The following is a 21525-nucleotide window of genomic DNA, read 5'->3' on the forward strand; positions in this document are numbered from 1 at the left end:
AGCTCCTTTGAACAGCTCGGACACGGAGGACGAAGAAGAACTTAAAAGACCTCGGCTCGGCTGGCGGGGGTTGGGGTCCCCCGCCAGCTGAAGGAATATTTTTAAAAGCAGCCTCAGGAGGAAGCGGACCTCAGCTGGCGGGGGTTGGGGTCCCCCGCCAGCAAAGGTAGCCCAGGCGACGGCGAGGGAGGGTTGACAGCAGTAGGGGGGTCCAGGGCGAAATCTGCGGGGGCCCAGGCCCCGTGGCCCCACGCAGATACGCCCCTGGTTGCAACAATGACTTAATGGTTGAAATGACCCTGCAGCACGACGCAAGTGGCACAGTGCTTTGGTTCCCCCAAGTCATAACATCATGGATCAACAAACTTGTGCTAGACTTTAAGGCTCATTTTCACCCAAGAAATTGTATAAGAAGCCTCTGTAAACAAATGAAGTTATGTGGATGTTTTCTGGAGCGGTTATCCAAAGGGCTGCTGACAGGGGAACAGACCAGATCCCAGCTGCTGGGCCAAGGAGATATTTTAAGCTCATTAAACACAGCCCTGCCTGCACTTGTCCGCACTTTCTGTCAACATCCTGAAAGACAGCACTTGACAGCTCTTGAGCGTTTGTCTTCTCTTCAGCTCCAGTTTTCAGGAGAGAGAATAAGAGGGCCCTTCTTCATTGGTCAGGTTGTAAACTGTTTTTTATCATAGTACTGGGGAAGTTAGTGGCCCACACTTCAGGACCTAGGGTACTAAATTGTGCATTCTCTTCACCTCGTCTTGATAGGTACATAACTACTCATTGCTCTACCATCAGTTTAGGTATTTTAGCATCTGTGCATTATCTCTGACTTATACTGTTTAAACTGCTGCCAATAGTAAATTGTCTTTCATTTTTATAATATCTGAACCTGCTACAAGTATCACTAACAAGCTAAGTATATGTATTTTTGTATTAGAGAATACTTTAGTGAAATTGAGCATGTGCAAAGCTCGTGCATGCTCGATTTCACTAAAAACGACCATGCTCACGGGGGGGGGGGGGGGGGGGGGGGGGGGGAGGAGGAAAAGCAAGGCATGCAGTGTAGCAACAAATATCACCACAGGAAAGTTTCTGCTGGTGGGGCTTAAGGATCCCTGCCAGCTATACCAGCAGACTTTGGGTGGGCCATGAACCCAAACTGAGGGGGAGGGCACAGGCCCCCAAGGCTAGGCCACTGCTTTGAACACAGCTTCTGGAGGCATATTTTTGAAACCAACAAAGACATCATACACAGCACAAAGTGGGAAAGTTATGTGAAAGATAAACATAATGCTCAGATAACATCACAATTTTATTATTTTGAAAAGCATTCTCAACTCAGAAAGCCAGCTTCAGAGTTGCATCTGTTTAAAAGAAGGGCACATTTCAGCAGATATAAGAACTTAAAGCCATAAATCCAGTGTTTAAAAAAAATCACAGCAGAATCCAGTCAGCTAAATTCCGGTCGCCACCCGTACAGACCAGGCTTTGCTGGAAACATGTTCCTAAATATGACTACCCCCCTCCTCCCCCCCTAAACAAAATTGCCAGAATCAGTCGTCCTGAGCTGTTAACTTTAACACAATTCACAGTTTACAATATATTTAAGTAGCACTGGCTAGACAGAATTTCAGAAATTGTTCACTTTCTGGATGTGTTGTAGTGATGCTTTCATCACCGGTTACAGGATGATGGAAAAGACAGTCCTCAGGGTCCCTAGGAAAGCCTGTAGTGGGTTGGTCTGCCAGAGGTGCTGCCATAGCTGAGATGTTTGTTTCACTGTTTAACACCTGGCGTATGACAGCACTTGGTTTAAGCATTTACTGGCTAAGGCTAGGGGATGAGGGAGACTTACAGAGCTACATGGAAATTTATCTACTCCAAGACCCACCAGGACAGTTGTAGTACGGCAGCTGCTGTCTTCTGCATATATTAAATGCCTTGTGAAACTGAATAATTATTTCTTTGCAGACTGTCTTTTCCTACTAGTCCATTGTAATATATGGTTCCATCTGGTTGAATTGACATCTTAGGAAGGAATAAGAAACACCAAAGTGCTGGTTGGTCTAGCCTCAGTAGCTAGTGTTGAGGTTTGTCCTGGTCACAGCCTGGGTGGCTTGTTCTGGTACCAGAGTGGGATCAGATAGAATAGATGTGGAGGTGCTCAGCTGGCGAAGTGAACTCAAGACGGCTGAAACACAGAATAGATATTAGTAAGCATCTTTTCCCTTTTGGGCATGAATTACTAAGAATCATGCCTCGCCTGAGGATGAGTTCATATTTTCGTGTTCTTCTCTACAGTTTTAGGAGTCTGTGTGGTTTTTTTTTTCGAATGAGTTTCATTGTGTTTACAGAAAAATCTCCAGAAAACAATCTATTTTTTTTCTTATTTTATTTAAAAGATTTATATCCTACACGATCTAAAAAAAATCCTTATAGGGAATGAAATACAAGCACAATTCTCTTAAATGACACAATTCTCTTAAAAATAAAACAAAATACATTTAAGACAAATAAGAACATTATAAAACAAACAAAAAACAAAAAGCATTCTCTTCCCCCATCTCTTCCTCATTATCCTATCACTTCCTTAAAATCAAAACTCTTATATTACATATGATTTATTTCATCAAGCTTACTATGCACCAAAGGCTTGTTGGAAAAAGAATGTTTTTAGTTATTTTTTAAACTCTTCCAAATTCCATGTTACACATTATGGTTCCAGAGCTTTGGATCAGCAATCGTACGGATAATGGCATGACATTTAACAGAGGGAACTTCCTTCAAGGCTATACTTGATGATCACAGTGCCTTGAAGGTAGACACACTCTTAATTTTGAAAAAATCATAATGAATACATTATTATTTAAAACTTTGAAAACCAACAATAATACTTTGAATTTTATTTCTACTCAATTAGAAGCCAATGTAGTTATATCCAGATAGGTGACACATGGCCATAGCGAGATAAGCCAGCAGCAAGACTAATATTCAGAAAAAAAACGCTTCGAAAGTGCACAACCACTACTCCAAAAACTACATTGGCTCCCAGTCAAAGCATGGATATCCTTCAAGATATGCTCGCTCGCCTACAGAATAAACTTTGGCCTTGCACCAGAATACATGACAAACCTAATAGAACTACAGATACGCAACACAATCAAAGGTGCTAGAACCTATCTCACCCTGCACTTTCCTAAATGTCAACCAACTTCACATACATCTGTCCCAAAATATGGAGCACACTACCAAAGGCCCTCAAATGCATGAACAACTACTTAGCATTCCGAAAACACATGAAAACCCACTTCTTCAAACAATCCTTTTCTGATGACCCCTCATAAACTAACCGAGTCACGACAACACATGATGGTACCGGATCTCGAACAGGAACTGAACCAGACAAGCGCCAACACATAACAACTATGTAACTTGCATAAAAGTAACTTGTAAGCCACATTGAACTGATTCCCTATTGGAAAATGTGGGGTACAAATGCAAAAAATAAATAAATTAATTAATTAAATACACGTGCTGAGCATCCTGTGCAATTTGAAGTGACTTTAATAGACATGTTGGTAGCAGCAAAAACAGACTGTTACAGTAGCTGAAATGCGGAATATCTATACATTGAATGACAGTCCTGCAATTATCAGTAGTCAGTTAATCTCTAAAACATCTGACAATTCTCAGCTTATGAAATTTAATACTTATTACTTTCTGAACTTGAAATCTTAATGTCAGCATTGAGTCAAGAATAACTCAGAGATTTTGAATTTTCTCAACAATCGGAATTGAAAACGTTATCTATGACAAACTTTTTCTGAACATTAGTTGAAGAAAAGTCAGAAAGAAGTGAAATCTGTGTCTTGGACATATTCAGTGTCAGGTGATTTGCTTTCATTCTCTGGTTAACTATTTGCAAGCACAAGAAAAGAAAATCAAGGCATCCTATAACCAATTTACGTTAAAGAAGAATTGTATATCATCTGCATAAAGGGCTGAATTGAAGGTTGAAACAACTGAGTAATTCAAACAGCGGTAACAAGAAGATGTTAAGCATCGCAGAAAGAGTGGAACCCTGTGGAACATCAGTGGGAGCTTCACAAAACTGAGATTGTTGTAAATCCTTAAAAACACAAAACTTTCTACAAAACAAGAAAGCAGAATTTTATGTGTTGTAATCATAGGCATTGTTACAGGCAAGAGCCCCCCCCCCCCCCCCCCCGCAAAATAAAAAGCTTGCCACCCCAGTTTGACAGGTGCATAGATTGGGAGCAAAGTAGCAGAACAGGGTGCCTCACTCCTTGTCCAGCATCTTTCAAACTCTTCTCGCCCTGAGGTCTGCCAACTTTTTTTATTCCCTTCCTCTTCCCACCTGACGCTCTTCCAACCTTCTTATTCAGCACTGAAAGTGTCGGTGATCAAGGCACGTCAGTCCTGGAAGTTTTCTTTCTGCAACACCCAATAAGAACATAAGCATTGCTGTACTGGGATAGACCGAAGGTCCACCAAGCCCAGTATCCTGTTTCCAACAGTGGCCAATCCAGATCCCAGCTAGTCTGACACAACTTCCTTTCCCCGTGTAGGTGGGTGCTGCGGAAAAAAACTTCAGGGACTGGCCTTCCTTGATCACCGGTGCTGAATGAGAAGGTTGGAAGAGCATCAGGGAGGGGGGAGGGATGAGGAAGAGAATAAAAAGTTATTGGACCTTGGGAAGGGTACAGTGAATGATGCCAGCTCTCAAAGGGGTGGGGGTGGGGGGGTAGAAGGTGCCTGACCTTGTTGGTGGTGGGGAGCACAGTGGGGCAGGGTGGGAAACAAAGATGCATGACCATGGGGCAGGCAGGGGAGAGATGCTAGGGGGATTTGGCCTGGAGAGAAGAGAGAGATTAGATAAGGCAGTGGGGAAGACAGTGGGAGAGAGGCTGAAGTCATGAAGGGAATGGGAAAGAGAGATGCTGGGATGTGGTGGAGAGGGAGATGGGTAAGCAGAGGAAAGAGTGGGAAAGACACTAAACTCAAAGATGGAGAGAGAAAAAAATGAGAGAGATGCCTGCCCTGGGATGTGAAGTAAAAGCTGGCCATGAGAAGGGGCAGGGACCCAGGGGGAGGGATGGGGACACAGTGGGCAGGTGCTAGACAGGACAAATAGAGACAGAGGGAATTGATGGTGGACATGGAGAGAGAAGAAATGTCAAATGTAATAGAGACTCTATAAAGAGCAGACGATGGGACTCGGGTGGGGGAAAACAGTAGAAGATGGATGGAACTAGAGGAGGGGGCTAGGGGAACATAGTAGAAGATGACTGGGAATTAGTGATTGAGTTGGGGAGTGTTTGGGGGGAAGATGGATGGGAGAGATGGATAGAGACTTTTGAGGTGATACTGAGGATCTGGCAGTTAGTAAGTAAAAGTGGAAGTGTGTTGATGGGTTGGGAGAATGATGGCGTGAAATGGGGGGGGGGGGGGTAAGGAGAGGTGTAAGAGAGAGGGGAAGATGAGGGGGGGAAGGCTGACACACAATGTGAACGATGTGGTACACTAAAATGGATGAGAATGAGAGGCACTGAAAAGGGATGGGGGTCCTGAGGAGGTGTACTGGAGAATGGGGATAGGTCTCTGAAGGGGTTGAGTAAGGGTGGAAATGGGGATAAAAAGGAGATGAAAGAGAGGTAATATGAATAGGGTAGAGAGTAACAGATTAAAAGAACAGACTGGAGAGGCAAGGGAAGAACAGAGAGGCAGGAATGGAGCTGGAACTGATGAGGGGATGAGATGCAGTGCAAGGTAGGGAGAATATTTAGCAGACTGCATGGACCATTCATGTTTTTATCTGTCATCATCCACTATGTTACTACGAAATGGAGGCTTAGGAAGAGAGTCAGGAGCGAGGGGAGTACTGGAGAGGGAGATGGGAAAAGCCGGTAGGTAGATGAGAGGTAAAAAGGAGGAAATTAAAAAGAGGGTGAATCAGAGTAAAATCAAACTAGTGGATATAAAGGCAAAGAAGAGAAAAATGGACCCCCCCCCCCCCCCCCCATAGACGAATGTAGAAAAGGAAAAGAAGACACAAGAAGAGAAAAGAAATGGAAAGGCAAACCTGGGAAATAATTTAGGAGAAGACTGACAAAAGGAAAATGGAAGAGAGACTGGAATCAGCCCAATTAGAAATAAATGCCAGACAACAAGGTTAGAAAACACAAATATTTTAAAGTATTTTTTGAGGATTGGGATGTGTCCACTTTGGGAAATGTTCATCTTTTCTATTTCTGTATATTGCTGAGTACAAGAGAAAACGCATTTTTGTTTCTCTATTACCAGCATGACACTACTTATAGAATCTGGCTTTCTTGGGCAGAGGGAAGGGGGGTGGGTCTCCATTTCAGTTTTTGTGGTTCTCTATTCTGTATCAAGTAAAGGTGTGTCCATGTTCTGTATATGCGATTGAGTTGCTAGCAAGTAGTGTCTGGGTAAGAATCTGTAACAGTACAACTGATTTTAGTTGCCCAGTAGTAGGTTTATTGGTGTTCTAGGGCCAAGTGTAATATTACAGCACTGTCCTTTCTTAGGTGGGTTAGGGCTGTTGTGATTTGGTTAAGTTTGCTATATAGGTTTTAAATGTCGTTTTGCAGGACCACGATTTCCATATGTACCTACGACAGGAGTAGCTGGATTATGTGGCTGAGAATGATATTCAATCAGTGGGGTCTCGAATCTGAGGTAAAATCGTTGCCTACAATGCATCCATACACAAATGCAGAGAGCAAGACTTTTGTGACAGCAGTTCAACTGAGAGATTCGCGGAGACTATTTATTCTCAACCCCTCAGAGCACATATATAAGGCTCACTATGTATCGTTCCATGGTGCGACCGCACCTCGAATATTGTGTTCAATTCTGGTCGCCGCATCTCAAAAAAGATATAGTAGAATTAGAAAAGGTGCAGAGAAGGACGATGAAAATGATAAAGGGGATGGGACGACTTCCCTATGAGGAAAGGCTAAAGCGGCTAGGGCTCTTCAGCTTGAAGAAAAGGCGGCTGAGGGGAGATATGATAGAGGTCTATAAAATAATGAGTGGAGCTGAACGGGTAGATGTGAAGAATCTGTTTACGCTTTCCAAAAATACTAGGACTAGGGGGCATGCGATGAAGCTACAAAGTAATAAATTTAAAACGAATCGGAGAAAACGTTTCTTCACTCAACTTGTAATTAAACTCTGGAATTCGTTGCCAGAGAATGTGGTAAAAGCGGTTAGTTTAGCAAAGTTTAAAAAAGGTTTGGATGGTTTCCTAATGGAAAAGTCCATAGACCATTATTAAATTGGACTTGGGGAAAATCCACTATTTCTGGGATAAGCAGCATAAAATGTTTTGTACTTTTCTGGGATCTTGCCAGGTATTTGTGACCTGGATTGGCCACTGTTGGAAACAGGATGCTGGGCTTGATGGACCTTTGGTCTGTCCCAGTATGCCAATACTTTTGTACTTATGCAAGAGGCAAATGCAGAAACTGCTCGATGCCCGTGCACCATAGTGTTAAACTATATGAATATCATTTGTATCAATGGGGTAACAAGACTGGAAAGCTACTTGCTTCCTTGGAGAAACAAAGATCAGCAAAAAGTTACATTAGCAAAATTAGGGACGCTTCCGGGGTCTCACACACCTATACAGAGACGATAAAATGGGAATTTGTTCAATTCTAATCCTCTCTTTTTGACAGGGGATCTTTCTCCAACGCAGGCTGTGCAGAATTCTTTGCCAACTTAGATTTATCATTTGCCTTCCCTGACATCAGAACAGACGACACATCTCAATGCACCTTTGCAGGGGCGGGAAGTGCAGAGGGTTATTAGAAGGTTGAAACTGACTAAAGCGCTAGTACTGGACAGCCTGGGTACTTCCATGTGTGATGATCTGCGGGAGACCCAGGTCATGAGTCCCTCGTTGAACCATGTCTATTTCACAGTTCTCTTAAAGCCGGTGAAGGATGTGGAATTAGTGGGTTCCTACTGCCTGATCTAATTGCTCAATCAGGGTGTTAAAATCATGGCAGCAGTGTTGATATCTAGGCTAAACGAGTTTCTTCCCTGGCTAGTACACCAGGATCAGGTAGGCTTCGTACTGGGTAGATTCGCTTCTGCTAACACCCTAAAGTCGCATTCTTCACGAGGTGAGTAAGATTCAGGGGATAAGATTTTAGCAAGTCTGGAGACAGAGAAGGCCTTTGATAAAGTAGCGTGGGTACTGCATCAGTTTGGCATCTGGGGTGTATTTTTGTATTGGGATGAGCCCTTTTTTGACCCTGGTGGGTAATCCAAATTTCCCTGCTGGTTTGGAGTCTGTGGTATTCGGCCAGTGGAGAAGAGGAGGGTGTCGATATTTGGAACATCTGAGGATGTTGGGGATGAAGGCTTCCTATCCTTTAATCAAATCAGGCGTGCGTGGAATGTCCCCAACTCATCCTTTTTTGCCTACCTCCAAGCGAGAGACTATGTCTTTGCCTTCGAACGACGCTGGCTCAGGTTGTTTTCACACTGTTAGATCAGTTATTTTTTACACCTTCCTCCTACTCTGAATAAGTTATCCCAATGGTATCAGCTAATCTGAGACACTAGGAAAGCCCCATCTTTAAAACAACTAGCTAAGGAATGGAGTTTGGACTTGGAAGAGGATGTATCGGAGGTTCAGTTGGGGGGGGGGGGGGTATTTGAGGAACTTCACATAGTAACCCCTAACACAACCTTACAGGATATTCAATACAGAGTTTTGCACAGGGTGCGTATCACTAAACAGAGGGGTAAAGCTATATGAGCTTGTGGGATGATGATACATGTGTGAAATGCAAGGTGTTTTCAGGTTGTTTTCTCCACTCATTTATGGAATGCCCTGCCTTATCTGCCTTTTGGTCTCAGGATCGGGGGGGGTCATTGAGTACACCTTGCAGTGCATTTTTGATTGGTCCTATTCAGTCTTGCTACTGGGAAGTGCGGCTTCACTGCGGTGTCATGCAGTGCAAATTTATTTTATTGGCCACTTTTCTCATTAAAAATTGCATTTTCAAGTCTTGGGTTGATGCTGCATTTCCCTCACTCATTATCTAGCATAACTATATGTGTGAAATGGCAGGCTGGCTGCTCACTTCTCTTAAATTTTCAACTTCTCTGGGACATCGTCAATATCGTGATTTGTGGAACAGGTATATTTCATCGTATGTAGCAGTGGACAATGTTGGGGATGCTTCTCACTGAGTGTATTATGGATAGACAGAGGGGGAGGTTGGGGGTTCTTGCTATTCTATAAAAAATGGGTCAAGGGCGGGTTGTTTATGTACTGTTTGACTGAATACCTTTATATACTGTGCATAAGGGGTTGGTTGTTGTTACTCTTCGTGACAATTGCTCTGTTGTGTTATGGGGATATATTCTCTGCTTTTGTTGTGATCCTTACCCTGGCTCAATAAAGATATTACAAAAAGAAAAAAAAAAGAATATCAGTCTCTGGTTGATTGACGGGCAAGTGAAGGTAATAGTAAATAGAATTCACTCTGAGGAGAGAAAAGATGAGTAGTGGAGTCTTTCAGGGATCTACCCTGGGGCAGCTCTGTTTGATATCTTTGTGACTGATAATGCACAAGAAGAGTTAGAAGGAAACATTTATCTTTTTGCAGATGACACCTCTGAGGGAACAGGCAAAATGAGAAGTGATCTAGTCTAGAACAGTTGTTGAATGCTTGGCAGTTAAGCTTTGATGCAAAAAAAAGTGTGTGATGTATTTGGAATGCAGAATTCCAAATGAATGAATTTTATGTGATAGAGGGAGGAGCGTAACGACTGTGCAGGGATCAGGAGAGACAGCTCAGTGACAGTGTCTGATGATCTCAAAAGAGTGTTATAAAGTGGTAGCTACACTCAGAGGGATGCAGAAAGGAGGTGGGGATAATTTCCCTGTACAGACTGTTGGTAAGGCCTCACTCTCCTGGAATAGTATGTTATAATGCTGTTGTATCGCTCCATGGTGCGACCGCACCTTGAGTATTGTGTTCAATTCTGGTCGCCGCATCTCAAGAAAGATATAGTAGAATTGGAAAAGGTGCAGCGAAGGGCGACTAAAATGATAGCGGGGATGGGACGACTTCCCTATGAAGAAAGACTAAGGAGGCTAGGGCTATTCAGCTTGGAGAAGAGACGGCTGAGGGGAGACATGATAGAGGTATATAAAATAATGAGTGGAGTGGAACAGGTGGATGTGAAGCGTCTGTTCACACTTTCCAAAATACTAGGACTAGGGGGCATGCGATGAAACTACAGTGTAGTAAATTTAAAACAAATCGGAGAAAATTTTTCTTCACCCAACGTGTAATTAAACTCTGGAATTCGTTGCCGGAGAAAGTGGTGAAGGTGGTTAGCTTAGCAGAGTTTAAAAAGGGGTTGGACGGTTTCCTAAAGGACAAGTCCATAAACCGCTACTAAACGGACTTGGAAAAATCCAAAATTCTAGGAATAACATGTATAGAATGTTTGTACGTTTGGGAAGCTTGCCAGGTGCCCTTGGCCTGGATTGGCCGCTGTCGTGGACAGGATGCTGGGCTCGATGGACCCTTGGTCTTTTCCCAGTATGGCATTACTTATGTACTTATGTACTTATAGTATGTTCAGTTTAGGAAACTGTATTTCAGTATGGATATGAGTAAAGACCACTAGGCTTTCCCAGAAAGCTTTGGGTGGACTGGCACCAAGCAGAGTCAGTGAGCCAGCTTGTCTTCAGAGAAATTCATTTACCTCCATAAGGCTGACATGCGTGGGTTAACTATTTTTACCTGTACAAAAATGACAAAGAGCCTGATTCATTGAGATCTTCCGTATCCTAGTCCAATCCCTAGTCCTAACAAAATTTGATTACTGCAACTCTATTTATGCAGGGCTTAAAGGGGATCTCCTAAAAAAACTACAAACCGTTCAAAGCACTGCACTTCGCCAAAGCAACCTCCCTTGTGTATGATTTGCATTGACTGCCAATAAAAGATAGAATATCATTCAAGCTATGTACCTTCATTCACAAATCTACCTTTCTACCCCTGATATCTCACCTTGCATCGAAACCAAAGTTTCAGCGTGCTTGTCTGACATTGCTGCCTGGATGTCTCAACGCCACCTGAAATTAAATATGACCAAAACCGAGCTTCTCATTTTCCCCCCCAAACCCACCTCCCCGCTCCCCCCATTTTCTATTTCTGTTGATGGCTCTCTCATTCTCCCTGTCTCCTCAGCTCGAAACCTTGGGGTCATCTTTGACTCTTCTCTTTCCTTCTTTGCTCATATCCAGCAGACCGCCAAGACCTGTCGTTTCTTTCTTTACAACATTCGTAAAATCCGCCCCTTTCTTTCCGAGCACTCTACCAAAACCCTCATCCACACCCTTGTCACCTCTCGTTTAGACTACTGCAATCTGCTTCTTGCTGGCCTCCCACTTAGTCACCTCTCCCCTCTCCAGTCGGTTCAAAACTCTGCTGCCCGTCTCATCTTCCGCCAGGGTCGCTTTACTCATACTACCCCTCTCCTTAAGACCCTTCACTGGCTCCCTATCCGTTTTCGCATCCTGTTCAAACTTCTTCTACTAACCTATAAATGTATTCACTCTGCTGCTCCCCAGTATCTCTCCACACTTGTCCTTCCCTACACCCCTACCCGTGCACTCCGCTCCATGGATAAATCCTTCTTATCTGTTCCCTTCTCCACTACTGCCAACTCCAGACTTCGCGCCTTCTGTCTCGCTGCACCCTACGCCTGGAATAAACTTCCTGAGCCCCTACGTCTTGCCCCATCCTTGGCCACCTTTAAATCTAGACTGAAAGCCCACCTCTTTAACATTGCTTTTGACTCGTAACCACTTGTAACCACTCGCCTCCACCTACCCTCCTCTCTTCCTTCCCGTTCACATTAATTGATTTGATTACTTTATTTATTTTTTGTCTATTAGATTGTAAGATCTTTGAGCAGGGACTCTCTTTCTTTTATGTTTGTGCAGCGCTGCGTACGCCTTGTAGCGCTATAGAAGTGATAAATAGTAGTAGTAGTAGTCTCTTGTAACCAGAGCTAATATTGTGATGTCATAATGCCTCAGTCCACCAATAAGAGCCAACCTCATCAGTGATGTCACAATGGCTTGATTGTCCTATACTTGGCTCACTTTTATTACATAGCTCTTTGAGCAGGGACTGTCTTTCTTCTATGTTTGTGCAGCGCTGCGTACGCCTTGTAGCGCTATAGAAATGCTAAATAGTAGTAGTAGTAGTAGTATACACGAACAACCTCATTGAATTACCCTTACATAATGTCTCTAAATCATCTAGAGAATATCTTATCCTACGTTTCCTGAATTGTAAGAAAGTAACCTAAAAACAATCCATACTGCTAACTTTTCAAATCAAGGCACTAAAATTTGGAACTCCTTACCTAAAACCATCAAATGCACCGATGATTATTTGTTATTCTGAAATCTATTGAAAACTCACTTCTTCAGTCTAGCCTTTTAGGAAATAAGCACTCTTCTTAAATAAACTCACGGCATTAATTTTTACCTCAACCCGCCTCCCACTACTCCTGTCTATCCTAGCTCTTACCTTTTTCCTCCATATCTCAATTATCTAGCTTAAATCACTAAGTATTTCATTACATCTTCTTGTAACTCAAGTTTTACTGATCTAACATTATATGATGTATTTTACTTTCTGTTAATATATTTTGAACATGTTCATGCTTTGTTACGTAAGCCACATTGAGTCTGAGTTCTACTCAGGCTAATGTGGGACATACATGTCATAAATAAAATCTTTTCTGCTACCCACAGAATTGGAGCCTTAGTGAATATTTACCTGCCACTTTTCTACGAAACAAATGCTTCTCAAAACAAAATTTTTCAAACAAAACTTTCAATGCATTGTTGGCTAGGGGAGGCTCACCAAGACGATGGAGGAACTTAAAAGGGCAATTCTGTAAGTGCACATGGGCGCATAAAAGCAGCGTTAATTGGCACTTAAGCTCGTAAGTGACCTAGGTTCTATTCTATAAGGTTGTGAGTAAGTGCTACAGCGCATAAGTGCAAAGGGGGTGTACATGGGGGGTGGAGCATGAGTGGGACATGGGCCTGCGTCCCACATATACACCCAACTTAGAGAACTGTCAGTTGCACAGATTGCTTTCTGCACTAAGGTGTGCCCATCGATGCCTGCCAGTGACTGGGCAAACATGGGCATACCTATATTCAGGCATGTCAATGCAGGTTGTGACAAGGCAAGCCCAAGAGATTCCCCAGTGAAGCAGTTGAGCCCAGAACTAGAAGTCCTTGCAAGAATGAGAGAAGAGAGTAGTCCTAAAAAAATGGAATGGATTCCCAGCCCCAGCAGGGGGAGCAATGGCTCGAGGCAGGGTGAGCCTGTTACTCCCTTCCCCACTAGAGGGAGAGGGAAGGATGAAGCTCAGTTTCCCTGGCTTTGCCATCAGTATATCATTCCCCCCAGCTGTGAGAAGGGGAGAGCAGATTTCCTGGAGGCTCTCAGTCACCAGGAGAGCAGGGAGACGAATGGAAAGAGAGATTCCATGCAGTATGTGGAGGAAGGAAGTAGCCTGCCACTAGAGCTGCCTAAGGGAGAAGAGCCAGCTACCATGGAGGGGGAGAATTCAAAGGTTGCCCTGCCCAGCCCTTGAAATGTTTGTACGTTTGGGTAGCTTGCCAGGAGCCCTTGACCTGGATTGGCCGCTGTCGGGGGACAGGATGCTGGGCTCAATGGACCTTTGGTCTTTTCCCAGTATGGCATTACTTATGTACTTATGAAAACCCACCTTTTCACTGCTGCTTTTAGCCACAATTGCCCTCCCCTTGTCCCTTCCTCCCTTCTCACCCATTACTTCCCTCACCCGTAACTGTCTTGTTTGTCTGTATTACTTAGATTGTAAGCTCTTTTGAGCAGGGACTGTCTCTTTGTATCAGGTGTTCAGCGCTGCGTGCGTCTAGTAGCGCTATACAAATGTTAATAATAATAATAAATATTTATGAGGCCACACCGGGCGTGGTGCTGGGAGGTGGGAGAAACTGCCAACCCTGCTCCTTACAGGGTTCCCTCAGTGCTGTGAAAAGGCAGGTGATTTGTGGTATTGGTTTGATGTGCAAAGACTGAAGATTTGTTCTGAACTGTTGTGCTATATTGGAAGTGTGTTGAACTCTTACTAAACCCTTCTGAAGGAGGGGGAAGGGAAAGCTAATGCCCTAATAGAAGACCTGAACATTTGCTGAGGGATTTTGGGACCTGGACTGTACCTTTTATTTTTCTTTTGAAGATTATCTTATGAGGACTGTACCTTTTTCTTTTGAAGACTGTATTAAGAGGGCTGTACCTTTTGTTTTGAAGAATATATTATGATTTTTGGTATGAGATTGCCTTGATAATAAAATACTTTGGCCCTGAGTCCCAGTATCAGCAGCATTCTGTCCTGGAACCCTGGGAGCCCCGCAGGCTTGCTGGCTGTACCCAAGAGGAGGAAGCAGACCCCCCCTTTACAAGGTTTGTACTAGTATTGTAGAATGGAATTTGGGTGCCCCTTTACAGAATTGCCACCTAAGTGCTCACTGAATCCGGAAAAGTCAACATGAAATTCACTGTATAAGTCGTTGGTGAGGCCCCACCTGGAGTATTGTGTTCAGTTTTGGAGGCCGTATCTTGCTAAGGATGTAAAAAGAATTGAAGCGTTGCAAAGAAAAGCTACGAGAATGGTATGGGATTTGCATAGGCGCCCGGTATAAGAGGCTTGGGGAGGCTAAGCCTCCCCAGCCCAACCGCTGCCCCCACCCCGCAAGCTGCAGACTTCCCCGTCTGCCCTCAGCTGCCATTTCCTGCCTTCTTCCAGCCCCACCGATCCCCCGACCCCCCTGTCGCCGTCGTCAATCATCTGACATCAGCCCGATGGCCCTCGTTCCCGTCCTGCCCTCGCCCTACCTTAAAATAGTGTAATTCTCCTCGAGTGGGCGGTGCCAGCATTGCAAGCAGCAGCAGGCTCCAGTGTTCTCTCGCATTGCTCCACCCTCTTCTGATGTGTTTCCGCAAGGGCGGAGCCATGTGAGGGAACGCTGGAGCCTGCTGCTGCTTGCAATGCCGGCGCTGCCCACTTGAGGAGAATTACACTATTTTAAGGTAGGGCGAGGGCAGGACAGGAATGAGGGCCATCGGGCAGACATCAGATGATTGACGACGGCGACGGGGGGAGCAGGGGTTGGGGGATCGGTGGGGAGGGGGCTGGAAGAAGGCAGGAAATGGCTGGCAGAAGGGAGATGGGCTGCTGGATGCAGGGGAGGGCAGGGGAGAGAGGAGGGTTGCTGGACATGGGTGGATGGAAGGGAGAGGAGGGTTGCTGGACATGGGTGGATGGAAAGGAGGGAAGAGTGAGGAAGGAGATGAGACAAGGGAAAAGGAAGAGAGAAAAACTGCACATGGAGGAAGAAAATAGGCAGAAGCTGAGGACCAGAAATGAAGAAGAAAGGAGGAAAGGAAAGAAACAAATGGAAAGGAAGCCCTGGAAACGGAGTTAAGAGGACAGATAGCAGCAGAATCGGATACTAGGCCAGCATGATCAGAAAAACAAAGTCACCAGACAACAAAGGTAGAAAAGATCATTTTATTTTCATTATAGTGTTTGGAATATGTCCACTTTGAGAATCAGGTGCTCAACATTAAAAGTTTATATTTATTTACTTATGTATGGCATTTTATCCCACATTAAACATGAATTAGGATGTTTTGTGGCTCTACATGAGAATTGTGATATTATGATCCTTGTTTCATATTGTTGACGGTCTGCATTTTCCCTATGGGTGGTATATTGGTGTATTAGGTTCTGCCCAGTGTAATATGTATGGTACAGTAAGGTTCTGAGTGTGTTTTTGCACAAAGTTGTGCATAGTGTTTTGTAGTTATGATTGTGGTTAGTATATGCTTTGAGCAACCACTTTATTCTTTGACATATGATACATATCTAATATCTAAATTTAATAAAAGGTATTAATTGTGACTTTTTATTTATTTTTTTTTTCTGTGTGTTATCAGACAACTAGTAAAAAAGCCCCGTTTCTGATGCAAATGAAACGGGGCTAGCAAGGTTTTCTTCTGTGTGCATGTGGGAGTGTGTGTGTCCCTGCCCTCTGCCCTCTCTCCCTTCCCCTGTGCTGTCTGTCCTCTCTGTCCCCTCCCCCCCTCGGAGTCGAGTCCTTCAGTGTTAAGTTTCCTGCTGTGCTGTTTGTGTTACAGAGATAGTGAGGGCTTCTGCCCTCTCTCCCCTCCCCTCTCTGAGTCCTTCACTGTTACAGAGAGAGCGATTTGATTTCGTGCTTTGCTGTGTTTTCCTTCACTGTTTGTGTTACAGAGAGAGCGAGGGCGGGGCAGACACTCATGGGGAAACCGGATATCTCTCCCCCTTCACACTTCCGGCTGGAGGCTTCATTTAGAACGTTGGTGGTGCCTTTTATATATAGATTATGGATTTAAGCTCTTAAGGTTATCAATAGAAATCAAACAAAATAAAAAATGGAAAATAAGATGATACCTTTTTTATTGGACATAACTTAATACATTTCTTGATTAGCTTTCGAAGGTTGCTACAAAAAAACTACAAAAAAAGCAGTATGCAAAAACTTTTGATTTCCCTGTTCAGGGAGAAAGACGGCCATTAAGAGAAGTGCACTTTCGGAGAGAAAGACGGCTATTAAGGGAAGTGCACGTCAGGGACGGCCATCAAGGGAAAATGCAGGGCAGGGACTTTTTTCATTTGTATGAAGTCTTTCTTGAACATTTCTCAAAACAGTATCACAAAATACAGCACCCCTGAACAAGTAAGTCATAACATAACTGATCAGCAAGATCTAAACATCCAGAAGTACCAGTGCACTACGAATGCTGGCCCCTCCCACGGCCACATGCCTTGGATTTGGCCGGGTTTGAGATGGCCGGTTCCAGTTTCCATTATCGCTGAAAAACAAAGTCGGCCATCTCAAACCCGGCGATCTGTGGCATTTGGCCGGCCCCAACCGTATTATCGAAACAAAAGTTGGCCGGCCATCTTTTTCGATAATACGGTTCCAGCCAGCTGTTGCGGCGCCGCCAAAATAGATCGCCGGCGATCGATTTCGCCGCCACCGTTTGATTATGCCCCTCCACATTACTAAGTGAAACGTTAAGAGGAGAAGCTCAGATTGCATAAACCTAGTGGGAAAGACAGCATCAGACCAACTTTCCCCCACTTTTTTTTTGTTGTTGAAAAAGTAGCAAGTGATGGGTTAGTGAACTTACTGGGCCGAAGTGCTGGAAGGGAACAGTACTGCTCCAGCCAGTCCAGGGAAGTACGGCTCAAGTCGTCAATGCTGGCTGTGGAGACTATGCCATTGAAGGATTCAAACAGAGGTCGGATAATTATGCTGAACTGAGGGTGTCAGAATGGTTAAGGAAGACAAAGACAGGAACAGGAGATACACTCTGTGCATATCAAGCCATGAACTAGTACAGTTTTCGTGCATGCATGGGGGTGGGGGGGCTCCCCCACACATGCTCAGTTTCACAAAAAAACAAGTATTTGTGGGGGGAGTGGCTGGTGTGTCAGCAGCCCAGGAAAAGCACCACTATGCTAGGCTGCGGATGGTGGAGGGCTTCTGCTGGAGGAGATTGGAGACCCTACCAGCTCAGGTATGTGGGGTCATAGGGGGGGTGCGTGCGTGTATAGAGAGTAGCAGGGGCGGAGCTAAATGTTTTGCCCCCACCTACTTTGGCTCCGGACCCCCCAAAATCCGGGATCTGGTTTCCATTAACTTACTCTTCACTGATAGACTATCTGGGCCTATAGTTCCCAACCTCTTCCTTACTTCAGCTACTTGAGCATAGGCTTTCACTTTAACTTGTGCAGCAGTTGTATACCAGAGCAGAAAATTTAGAGGATTGTTGCTGTAACTACTAGTCTAACTGTGCAGGGAGAGTATATAAAATAGAGGAGAGGGTAGTTGCAATGAAGCCTCAGAGGGGCCTGTATTGACTGAGCTGGAACTGCAAAGCAGCAGAAGGAAACCTCTCAGCCAAGTAAAATAAATACATAAAAGAGACAGAAAGGATTGGCTTGAGTCGATTATTGTTGAAGGGAGGCGGCAGCTGTTAGATCAGAGAGGATACAACCCAAAACTTCCAGTTCTGTAGGGTGCGAGATTGGACATAATCATCAAACATTTTCCGCATCTGGTCGAAGCGCTGGCGTGTGATAGGAACTCCGGTGGCAGGCAGCTGTTGCTGGCACAGGCTGTAGAAAAGCGACAAAATAAAATGGATCAAGTTTTCGATTATTGTAGGAAGCAGCCTTTTGACTTTCATTGGATAAACCCATTTCTCTCCTCCCTTTCCCACCATCCTGTGGTCCTTTGTTTTTTCCTTTCTTCAGTTTCCTTCTTTCCTTAATTCTTCTCCACCACATCTTCACACACATCATCCCCTCTCCCTACCTTTTTCACCCTTTTGCCAGCCTTCCTCCTACAATGTATTCTCCCCCTTTTTCCTGCAATTCTCTTTTCTTTCCCAAATTCTCCTTTTTATTCCCCAAGCTTCTCTTTTCTCTCCCTCAGCTTTACTGCTGATATCATACTTGATTGTAACATTGAGCTCTTCAATCTCCTCTCGCAGTCGCTGGGCCTCGTCCTGCATCTGGGCCCTCTCTTGCTGCAGCTTTGAGATGTAGTCTGCCGTCTTCTGTAGCGTTGTGGCTTTGCTGACCTACATCCAGGAAATCGGTAAGAAACATTATATTCACTGCACTGCATAGTCTCTCTCCTCACTCTTTCCTATTCATCTGTCATAAAAGACCTGTCATACATTGCTTTTCACTATCAGCTTTTAGAAAAATTACAGAAATATAGTAGATGATTGCAGATTACAGAGAAATCACTAGAGATCTTTCTCTCTCAATCTCTTCCCATATACATGCAACAGTTCCTCTGTTTGCTGAGAGAACACAGGATAGTTTCATTCTACTGTCAGTAGGCAGTTCTGTAAAAGGAGGACTTGAAAATAATTTATTTGTAGCACTTGATACACTGCAATTGATCCCTGAGGTGATTATGTGGTTTACAATTTCTATTACAGGAACTCTGCACTGTCCCTAATGGGCTCATAATTTAAGTTATATATTGAACCTGGGGCAATGGAGGGCTAAGTGACTTGCCCAGGGTCACATGGAGCTGCAAAGGGAACTGAACCTGGTTCCCCAGGATCTTAACCCATTGCTGAGGTAGCAGTGGGAATCAAACCCAGTTCCCCAGGTCAGCAACCTGCTACACTGACCGTTAGGCCACTCCTTCACTCCCTGTATTGCTTATCTCCTAGGACAGGATTAGCAGGGTGATGTCATCTGATGAAGCTGAAGATTGAAGCAGTCTTTACAAAGATGTAGAACATTCTGGAGTGATCTACTTCGGAAAGTCCCACACAAGTGCAATCACCTGGGACCACCTCAGTTCATAATATAACTAAAACAAATAGAAGCAACTCCTTGGGAGGCATGTGGGTTTTGTGAGCATTGAGAACATTGATACAGAAAAATAACACACAAGTATTTCCTTATATATTAGCTGCACACTGCCTTTTAATAAATAAGGGGAAAACGAATGCCAATGGGTAAACATGTTTTTGTTGGTAACAGGCTATTTTAACATGCTATGTTTTTTTTTGTTTGTTTTTTTTAGAAGGCACCCAGAAACAGTAAAAAAAAATAAAAATTAAAAAAGTCTGTAGAGGGAATGGACTTGGATTCGTCTCTGCAACAAGACCTTGAAAGACAGCCTAACCAAACTTATTACCATGTCTGGAGTGCTTTTCTAAACGCAGAGATGTGAATATGCGGACAGATGGCAATCCTGCCTCTTTGCATATCTGTTCAATTGAGGTTCATCTCAGGTGAGCCACCGACTACCATGGCTCTAATACTGGAAGCCTTGACCAGTGAGACCAGTTTGAGCATAACAGAGAGTCATGTGATCTGGTATCCAATTAGACAATGTGGGGTAATTCTATAACCCTGAGCCTACTCTATGAAGGAAAGTAGACAGCTAATTTCATGGTATAAAACAGGCCACAAATTGGTTTATTGGTGATAACTATAGAACCCGAGTTAAAAAACAAGTGACATTTTATTTATTTAGAACCAACAACCTGACTACCTACTATTTCAAAGCAAGGAGTCATAGAGGGGCATAATCGAACAGAAACGCCTATCTCCATGGGCGTTAATCTCCGAGAACGGGTCCGTGAAGGGGTGGAGTGAACCGTATTTTCAAAAAAAAATAGACGCCCATGTTTTATTCGCCAAGGTGTGAGCTGGGCGTTTTTGCTTTTCAGCGATAATGGAAAATGAAATCGCCCAGCTCAAAAACGAATAAATCCAAGGCATTTGTTCGTGGGAGGGGCCAGGATTCATAGTGCACTGGTCCCCCTCACATGCCAGGACACCAACCGGGCACCCTAGGGGGCACTTTTACAAAAACAAAAAAAAAGGTAAAAGAGCTCCCAGGTGCATAGCACCCTTCCCTTGGGTGTTGAGCCCCCCAAATCCCCCTCAAAACCCACTGCCCACAAGTCTACACCATTACTATAGCCCTAAGAGGTGAAGGGGGGCACCTACATGTGGGTACAGTGGGTTTGGGGGGGGTTGGACGACTAAGCATTAAGCAGCACAATTGTAACAGGTAGGGGGGGATGGGCCTGGGTCCACCTGCCTGACGTCCACTGCACCCCCTAACAACTGCTCCAGGGACCTGCATACTGCTGCTTGGGAGGAGGGTATGACATTTGAGGGTGAAAGTAAAAAGTTGTGAAACATCATTTTTTTGTGGTGGGAGGGGGTTAGTGACCACTGGGGGAGTCAGGGGAGGTCATCCCCGACTCCCTCTGGGGGTCATCTGGTCATTTAGGGCACTTTTTGGGGCCTTATTCGTGAAAAAACAGGGTCCAGGAAAAGTGCCCTAAATTCTAGCTACAAACGCATCCATTATCGGCGAAAGGCGCCCATCTCTGTTCGGGTGATAACCACGCCCCAGTTCCGCCTTCACCACGCCTCCGACACGCCCCCGTCAACTTTGTCCGCATCCGCGACGGAGTGCAGTTGAAAGCGTCCAAAGTTCGGCTTTCGATTATACCGCTTTATTTGTTTTTGTGAGAAAAACGCCCATCTCCCGATTTAGGTCGGAACTTGGGCGTTTTTCTCGTTCGATTATAAGCTGGATAGCCAACTAATGTAAACACAATTTTTTTTACCCACCATAGTAGCAAGGCTAAAAATTCTAGATAAAGACCATCACCTCCTGGTGAACATTGAGGCCCTATCCACAAGGACCTCCTTCTGCACAGGTTCTAACTCAGGTACCCCCCCCCCCCAACTGTGACAAAGCAACTACTAATACCAGACAGAATAATAACGACAAGGGGTGAGGAAGGGCAGGTA

The 21525-nt window shown here is 44.3% G+C and overlaps 1 protein-coding gene across 1 annotated transcript in view; it reads right to left on the minus strand.

Moving 5' to 3' along the window:
- Window positions 1-1300: 1300 nt before the first annotated feature.
- Window positions 1301-21525, minus strand: part of MLXIPL (MLX interacting protein like) — a 389368-nt gene continuing 369143 nt past the window's right edge. The window contains exons 14-17 of the mRNA XM_030185603.1: window positions 18676-18803; window positions 18213-18336; window positions 17346-17475; window positions 1301-2197 (exon numbers count right to left, since the gene is read on the minus strand). Coding sequence (XP_030041463.1) covers window positions 2079-2197; window positions 17346-17475; window positions 18213-18336; window positions 18676-18803 — 501 coding nt within the window. The 3' untranslated portion in view covers window positions 1301-2078. The remainder of the gene's footprint in view (window positions 2198-17345; window positions 17476-18212; window positions 18337-18675; window positions 18804-21525) is intronic.

This window comes from Microcaecilia unicolor, chromosome 13 (genome assembly GCF_901765095.1).
Source record: "Microcaecilia unicolor chromosome 13, aMicUni1.1, whole genome shotgun sequence".
Classification (NCBI taxonomy): Eukaryota; Metazoa; Chordata; class Amphibia; order Gymnophiona; family Siphonopidae; genus Microcaecilia; species Microcaecilia unicolor.